The sequence below is a fragment of the Dreissena polymorpha genome, chromosome 15 (genome assembly GCF_020536995.1).
Source record: "Dreissena polymorpha isolate Duluth1 chromosome 15, UMN_Dpol_1.0, whole genome shotgun sequence".
NCBI lineage: Eukaryota > Metazoa > Mollusca > Bivalvia > Myida > Dreissenidae > Dreissena > Dreissena polymorpha.
Genome location: NC_068369.1, coordinates 60,593,064 through 60,601,987, shown reverse-complemented (window position 1 = coordinate 60,601,987; position 8,924 = coordinate 60,593,064). Strand labels below are relative to the sequence as shown.

General features: G+C 34.1%; 1 protein-coding gene across 1 annotated transcript; it reads right to left on the bottom strand.

Moving 5' to 3' along the window:
* Window positions 1-1,407: 1,407 nt before the first annotated feature.
* On the bottom strand, window positions 1,408-8,465 carry LOC127860655 (uncharacterized). The gene is made up of 2 exons (XM_052398892.1): window positions 8,236-8,465; window positions 1,408-3,736 (listed from the first exon to the last, which is right to left on the bottom strand). The coding sequence occupies exon 2, from the start codon at window positions 3,648-3,650 to the stop codon at window positions 1,614-1,616; it is 2,037 nt and encodes a 678-aa protein (XP_052254852.1). The 5' UTR covers window positions 3,651-3,736; window positions 8,236-8,465; the 3' UTR covers window positions 1,408-1,613.
* Between the last annotated feature and the right edge of the window lie 459 nt (window positions 8,466-8,924).

Genomic DNA, 8,924 nt, shown 5'->3' with positions numbered 1-8,924 from the left:
TTTGGGATGATAAGCCAGACAAAATCAAAAGAAAACGATTAACTCAACCTTATGAAAATGGAGGCCTTAAGCTTACAGACATTAATTGTTTTTTGAACGCCATAAAAGCGGGCTGGATTAAAAGATTCCTAGATAAAAATAATCATGGTAAATGGAAACTCCTGCTACACGAAAAACTAAAAAACAATGATTGCACTTTATCAGATTTCTCCTTTTTACATATTGGTGTTGTTCAAAACAATATATACCGTTTATGCAAAGAAACATATTGGATGCATAAATTAAAAACTATAATTCCTTACAGCCTAAATAATAAACTGCTTTATGACATATAGAACATAAACATAATTTACATATACATTTGATGTTTGTATATTACTATGTTTTTTTTTATATAAATTATATTATTACTTATAGACTGTTGTATCATCACTGATCCATCTTTGTATTATGTATTATGTAATATTATGTACTATATATATTTTTCCGCCAAACGACGTTACGTTATTGTATGACGTTGGCGTCACTTCCTTTGTATTTGTTTATATTACTGTACTAATGATGAAGGCTATGGCCGAAACATGTTTAGTACCTAAAACATTTAAATAAACAATTGACGTGTTTGTACGAAATATTTAATGTTATTATCAGCCTATTATCAGCCTAGCTTACGAACTTTTGGATTTAAGTTTGGTCTAGAGATAAGTTACCTTTTTTTCTTGTAACGATGTATACATTTTCGTCTCATCAAAAAACAACAACTCACACACACTGAAATAACTAGAATAATCAGGATATTGCCTTCTATCCACATACCGATTTACAACCTAGCTTGAATATTTGTTTAGTTATGACCGTATTCAAATTTGAGTCTTCAATCATTTCTGTAACCGTAGGCAAACATTTTTGTATGAACGCCAGATGGAAATAAAGCGTCACCATTTGGCAGTACATTCGCTTGCCAAGTTTCATTAATCCTGCTTAAGTTGTTTTGTTGACGGATAGACGAACATACGGGCAGTCAATCGGGCCATAAAACTATAAAGTCCAATTAAGCTTCCCCGAAAGGTGATTGAAAATGCAGACTTTACTAATGAAGTCAAATATTCAGGCATATATCGAAGATAGTTAGTCAGTGTCCGTACTTTATCGTTATGGCAAAAAAGTGCATGACGTTTCGTCATGCAAACAATATGGGGTGAGAAATGTACATTCGGAGTTGAACAGGAGCGTAAATACACAATTTGTGTAATTAGATACAGCACGTGGTAATATAAAATGTCGAGGGATTGGTGTCAATTATAGGATTAATAAAACTCAGACAAGACAATTTTGCTACCATCTAATAATGTTAATGAAAGGCATATGTCAAAATTCCTAACAATTACACAACGATTCAAACCTTGGAGTTTTTATTAAAAAACAACCACATTCGGTCAATTAAACCGATGCAAAAGCATGCCAAACCAGAAACCTAGTCCGTGTTTAATCAAAACACGTTCTTATTTTTACCGCTTTATTTGAAGCGCTCTTTGCATCCTTAGTTATATACAAATAAGGAAGCGATTATTCCTAACAACACCATATTTAAACTAAGTAAATATTAATAACGATTAAGCGCTGCTCTTGCTTTCTTTAATGAAGTTAACGATATCATGAAATCCACAGCGACTTGCAATCGTAATCAGACGTTCCTGGCCGCATTCGGGATCATCAAGGATCGTTATATCATTATTAACTAGAGCTTTCACAATGTTCAAATGACCATTCTTAGCAGCAATGCAAATCGGTGGATAATCTACACCGGGTTGCCTCTGTTTGGCTCCTTTCTGGAGCAAGTACTCGACTGCAATTATATTTCCATCCTCTGTCGCTAACATAAGTGCCGTTGTTCCCTTGTCGCCCTCACTTTGATAAATAATATTGACATTCACGTGTTTACTCCACGAGCCTTCTAGTAAAACTTTTAACATCATCTGATCGCTTAAAACTCGATGAATAAGCGGCATGGTGTCTGTACAACTCTGATTCAATAGGGATTGTTTGGCCTCCATGCACGTTTGCAAAATTCGATGATTGTTTACTCTGAGGCATTCATGCAGACAGTTCGTCCATACGTCGTCGTCAAATTCAGCCCCGTTTAGACAGAATTCAATTATGCCGACAGCTATTTCTTTAAGTGCAGCTATAAAAGCATTTTCTGTAATGGGTACACCGTTTTGAACCAAACATTTAAATGCGCTTGTATTTTTCAGTTCTGCTGCGTGAATTAACGCCTTTTCTTCCTGTTCCTTTGCCATTTGGAGCAGGTGTTTTTGCTTTCTTTTCTTCTTCCATGTGCCCTCGTTAAGTATGATTTCTGTAAGTGTTTTGCATTGATCCCCTCTTTCCATCCCATAGTAAAGAACACAATAGTTATTGTCTAATTTTGATAAAATGTTCCAACGCATGTGCTTTTTATGTTTCAGATACTTTAGAAATCCTTCGAAATTTCGAAATAACACTTGATGCCCAATGCACCGTTTCATATCATGCTCCCAATGGTACATAATTCTTTTGAAGAACGCCTTCAATCCCTGCTCGGTTCTGATAAATGCATGCTCGGGTTTTCCGCCTGTTTTTTCACATTTGACGAAATTGAAAAAAAAATCTTCGTCGCAACTTTCTATTATTCCTTGAGGAATGACTTCATTCAAAGCTACCATTAATGAAATTCGAATATGATCGCCAGCAAATTGGTTAGATTCATCAATGAGCATGGCTTCCTGAAGCTGTTTTAATCCGTCGTTTCCGTTGAACTCGACCTGCTTGAGACATCGATCACAATAGTTTGCGATATGTTTGAACCTTGGATATGGGAGTTTCGTACTTGCGTGTTCTGCATCCCGAATGTCGCTCTGATACACTTTGATTGCATGTGTATTTTGAAGACGTTTTGCAATGTTGCTATCATATCTTCCAAACATATATGTAACAATCAAACCCAAAGCTTTTGAACAAATTCGATCGTTGGCAAATAACTTTTTGAATTCTTCAACTAGCTGTGGGTCTGGCTTTCTGAAGAAAAGAGATCCTTCTTCCATTTCTCCAACAAAGAAAGTTTTAAGTCTGCGAACCCACATATGAGTTCCAAGAGCTTGTAAAATGCTCTCCCTTGTACGAGTCGTTATCGTTGGTCGCGGATCATTTTTTGTGGCTTTCTTTGTCTTATCTAAATCTCCTGTAATTACCGTTAATACTTTCCGTTTTGCCATCATGTCAAAAACATGTGCTTTTTCAAGTTTCGTCGGAAGCGCATCATGATTAGAGGCGTCTAGGACAAAGGGCTCTAAAGTTGCGTTTACATCGTTTTCATTCGTTGTCATAATCACCAAAAGACTCCCACCTCTGTTTGCAGATGGAAACATCTGATGTTCTAAAATTGTATTCCATTCAGATAAGTTAGCATTCAGAATCAAAACAACTGCAGCCGTGTCAGCTATTTGACTGTTAGCGAGAGCCCAATCAGACACGTCATTGAGGTAAAAGCCTTCATTGCTATTTTTCGAAGATTCAATTGCGAATATCATTTTAGCGACGTAATCACATCCCAAACCCTCGCCTTTCATTATCAATATTTGCTTTTGTCCTGGAGTATGGAGTTTTTTCATCGCTTTAGTAAATAAATTCGTGCGAACACCATACACGTTTTTATTGGTTTCATTTTGCACTTCCTTAAGAAGAAGCTTGGTTTGACCTAAATACAATCATAAAAAAATTATGCTTGCATTGAACACATTATCTTGCAAAATAACTAGACAAAAGTAAAATTAGTTCATATGTGAATTTTACAATATTTTAAACTCAATTCCATTTTTATAATTGATATTGTTTAAATCATGTGGTTCATGTACAGTCGCATCACAAACACACAGATGTTCTTTAAAAATGTAGTGTTGTTATTCATCACACCGGGTTCTTACTTCACGTGTTCTGTGCAAATACAAATATTCTTCTCACCTGAGTAGTTTCGTCCATACGCGCTTTTTATTTTGTTATAAATGCAGTACGGAGTACCCAAGGACTGTGTTTTGTGTTAACTTTGTTGAAAATGAAAAACTAAATAAAAACACGAACGGCGTAAAAATTACAGCATGTATTTAGATTTGTATCATTAAATAAACCATGATTACCAGTTGAATGGTTACTTGACTCACGGACCTTTGATTGTTCGGTCGCAACTTGAAAAAAAATATCGCACCCTAGATTTTTCAAACATACTAAGAAATCATATCTTACTTAAAATAATGTTAATATAATTTTACATTTTATTTCACAATTTAGAAATTGTACAAACTAATATATGTATTTTGAGTAAACAACTGTTCACCATAAGAAACCTAAATGTAAGTTATTCATTGAAACAAGCATGTAAACAAACTTAATGGAGGACAATAGATCAAGGACTTTTTTGTAAAACACTTCCCATTTTTGAAATTAACTGAACATACGCAAATCAAACTAAAGTAGTTTGATGGTTAGTGGTTAATTATTTTTATAGTTATTTTCCAAGAGTATTTGATTTTATGGAAAGATGTTAAAAACCAAAGATTGGACAAGCTTTCACAACTGGAGAACTTAAAATTAACACTTTCACAAATCAAATTCCAATTAAAACATTCAAAGGTAGAAATATCATATCAACATTTATTTAACAGTATTGGAAGTATTTGATCGACACAGACTCAGAGTATTCGAGCTTGGTAATTGCTTAGTTATTTTATGTTGTGATAGGATGAACAATATTTTTATGATAAACAATGGCTATACGTGTTCATTATTTTGTTCAGTACTAGTTTTGTCTAAAATGTGTTCACTTGTTTCTTTTAACAGTTATGCCTATACATTTTCTGCATTCAATTCCGTGTGTGTATGCAATAGTTATTGGTGGAAATTAAACCGTTTCAGTAATTTTTTCCTCCATAACATTAGAGAATTCGATCAATACCATTGAATGCTATTGAAATCTCTGACTGAATAACTTCTGAGTAAATCTAGGTAAAAAACCATCTTAGACAGCTACGCAAAATAAATATATAGTCAGCTGAATGCAAAACTAAGCTTTTTGTTAAGAATGTTTTCAACGACAATGGTTCTTATGTTATGGCCTACAGCAATACCATGTTTCTGCCTCTAAAAAAACGCGAATGCTTAAGGACGACACTCAACCCATTCCGTACCGAATCTGCACTTACTCTACAGCAGTCAATTTCTGGCGTCGATCGAAGCCCCTGCGGAAACACCGGTTAAACTCAAGATGACCACGATACTTTATGTTATATAGAAATAAAAAAATCTAGTTAGAAAATCAAGACCTTCTGGTCATGTCATTATAAACTCAATATAAAGGCTTTCCGTATTGCATTAAAACATTATTGTCTGTGTTGATTTGCTTGATCTTCATAACTAATAGTAGGAAGTTATATCTTAAAGCACTTACGATTTCACCTGTTTGATTTTTTAGTTGTTCGCTTGCCACGCGTTTATACCAAAATTAATACCACGCGTTTCAAGCCAGTTTTCTTATCTGCGATAAACCTGATAACTGCCGCATTTGCCACATACGCGCCGAGAAAGAATTGTATAATTTATTCCAGGCGTTTGAGTTCTTAAACTAGATTCCTTCACAAATGGAAACTTAACGTGAATATCGTGTTAAATGGAATATTTTTTAACGGAGCGTATATATAAAATAATCAATAAGCAATGTTAGAATTATACGTGTCGCGGAAGATAATGTTTATGAACAATTTAAATAGTTCACTATCTGCTGCGTCTTAATCGCTTGGTATTTTTGCACAGCACAGGTCATTCATAATCTGTGGCTATTAACAGATGCCGGACAATAAAACTACTGCTGATCAACAAGTGCAGTGTTATATCGAGAGTCCATTACACTATCACGCGTCTGTTGCGTAACCTCGTTGATAGTGCTTGCTAGTACAGCGGCGTAAAATTTGACATGTCTTGGAAACGTTCTTTTGTTCTCATCAGGTAGCGCCGATATCTTATGTCAGATTATCTACGTCTCTGCTCATGTATTCTCAATTGCACGTGTGATAACAACGCAATAGTATAAGGCTAAGCTTGTTTCTCAATTTATAAAATGTTGCACATGAGTTGCGAAAAAGCTGACTTTGAAATCAAGTTTAAAATTAACGTTTCTAGATGATTTAATTGAAAACAAAAGTTTCACTTTTATGTATTTGTTTTCACTTGTTAGTCGCATATTTACCGCATGAAATGTATGTTATTATAGTCAACCCACACGTAAGTGTTAGCAGATACAAATTACAGAATGTGAGTTCACATCATATGTGTCCTCACATGGCTTATTATGAGTTTAATGCTCCACCATCGAAATATATCGTATATTTATATTAAACACGCAGTTTCTTTCAACACATTCAAATCACACGTTCAAAACCGTGTCATGCGAAAATGGGTCTTATAGCGTTTCGGCCAGCGTAACTCAAGCCCAGCCTGTGCCTTTGCGTAGTCTAGTCAGAGCAGATGCTGTTCGCTATGAAACACTCAAGGTTTTATGGTCTCATTGCGTATCTCCTGACCAGACTGAGAGGCTGCGCAGGCTGGTTGACCTATAGCTATGATGAGCGCATATGGCATAAGACCCAATTTCGCATGACGCGAATTGAAATTGATAGTGTTGTTGTTGTCCTGCTGCTGCTTATGATGATGATGTCGTAGACAACGACGACGACGACGGTGACGAAGAAGAAGACGAAGAAGACGAAGATGAAGAAGAAGATGATGATGATAATGATAATGATGATGATGATGATGATGATTGATGATGATGATGATGATGATGATGATGATGATGATGATGATGATGATGATGATGATGATGATGGTGGTGGTGATGATGATGATGATGATGATGATGATGATGATGATGATGATGATGATGATGATGATGATGATGATGATGATGATGATGATGATGATGATGATGATGATGATGATGATGATGATGATGATGATGATGATGATGATGATGATGATGATGATGATGATAATGACGATGATGGTGGTGATGATGATGATGATGATGATGGTGATACATATTTTAAGGCATAAACTGTTTCTTTTGCGTTGAACATTCTATTGAAGAAAACGGCAATATAACCTTTTCTTTTTTGTTCATCGAAAATGCAATTACCCTTCAGAATAATTTTGTTTCAAATTATGTAATAGGTTTTTCGCTTAGCGGTCCTTGCTTCTGGATTCTGACTATGCGATGACGTGCAAATGGGTTCATTTCATGAAAAGGGCAAGTAGACTGGCCTATATAAAAATAAAAACTGCATGAAGTGCACACAACTGATGAAGTTAAAATAATACTAATTTTTAACTGTATGTTAGTTAAATTGGCTCAAACATATGATCGGCTACCATCATTAAAGAATGATGGAACTGGTTGTGAAACTATTTTAACGTGTTCCTTATTTTAAAATACCAATCATAAAAAAGTCAATGAAAAAGTGGGCCAGTTTGTGTAAAAATAAACTATTGGCAATATACTAAGTTTTCAAGGTGTTTGTCAGAAACAATTTTCGTGTTGGCCTGTTAGGACACAGAAGGGTCGAACAACCGGTGTGATGAAGATCTTTTTTGAACCACTGAATATGAAAACGTTGTACTTAGTAACTCGAATTAAGCAATTTTAATCATTAAAACGTTTAAAAACATATGTAAAAGGTAAGATATCTCTTATGTACATGCATTCCGCTGTAAAGTGTATATGGACGATTAATGTTGTATTTTAAAATAATATTAACTTCAAAACTTTCTTAATAAATTGTGACTTGACCAACATGTCTCGTTTTAATGCAGGCTCAATGACTTTTTTTAAGTTTTTTATCAATTAAAATTGTGCCGAAAGATAATTTTAACTGGCGCGTGAAAATAAGCACTAGTATTAGTGAAATCGTTATGAATGATAAGCACATTAAATACCTCAATACACATTTGTTCTTTCGAGTTAGTATAATGATAAATTTAATTACATATTTTGTGGCATTTTATTTATATGTCTTAACCATTTCATCGATATTGTAGAGTTACTTGATAAACAACTCATACACGAGAGAAAAATGTCGTCGATATGCACTTTAAAAGCAAATCATAGAGCTATACAACACTAACGAGTAAATGTAAAATATTGATCATTACCGCCAATTTTAGAGAACACCTCAGGACAGCTAGGTGGTGCAATTGCTGAAATTACATTTTAACTTTAACACATGTGTTAAGCAAATATCGGGATTGTTGTATTTCAAATAATGCGATGAACAAATATATAACGCCTAATTAAGGGCTCTCTAGATCCAAAGAAATTACAAGATCTGATCATTTGACACATGCTTAATGCCATTTGTTTCGGAACTAGTTTTTGTAACAATAATTGAAGAACCAAATAATCCGTTTAAAAATCGACATTTACATAATAGAAAACAAAAAATACAAGTCGACTAAGTAATTAAAAAAAGTGGAATTAAAGCATTGACTTAAGCGTTATGTTCACTTGACAGCAATAAGGGATATGTTTGTAATTATATGATGTCATTTGTTTGACATCAACGTACACTGTTATGAATCTTTATCAAATACTGCATGAACAAATTTATTTCAGTCATAGAGAGTTTAAACATTTTACAATTTTACAAATTTACATTTTACAAATGGTCATTTAAAACAAACAAATGTTATATGACAACTCATGAAATGAATATACCTACTTACACTAAATTATCGAAAAATCTTCTAATTTATCATTAAATTTACCCGACTTTATAATTGTACCACCAAATTGGTTTTAGCAAAAAAAAATTCTTTGCCATTATAATTTTCTCCAGTCAACA

Coding starts and splice junctions, on each gene's coding strand:
- LOC127860655 (XM_052398892.1), bottom strand. CDS start 3,650: ATGAAAAAACTCCATACTCCAGGACAAAAGCAAATATTGATAATGAAA.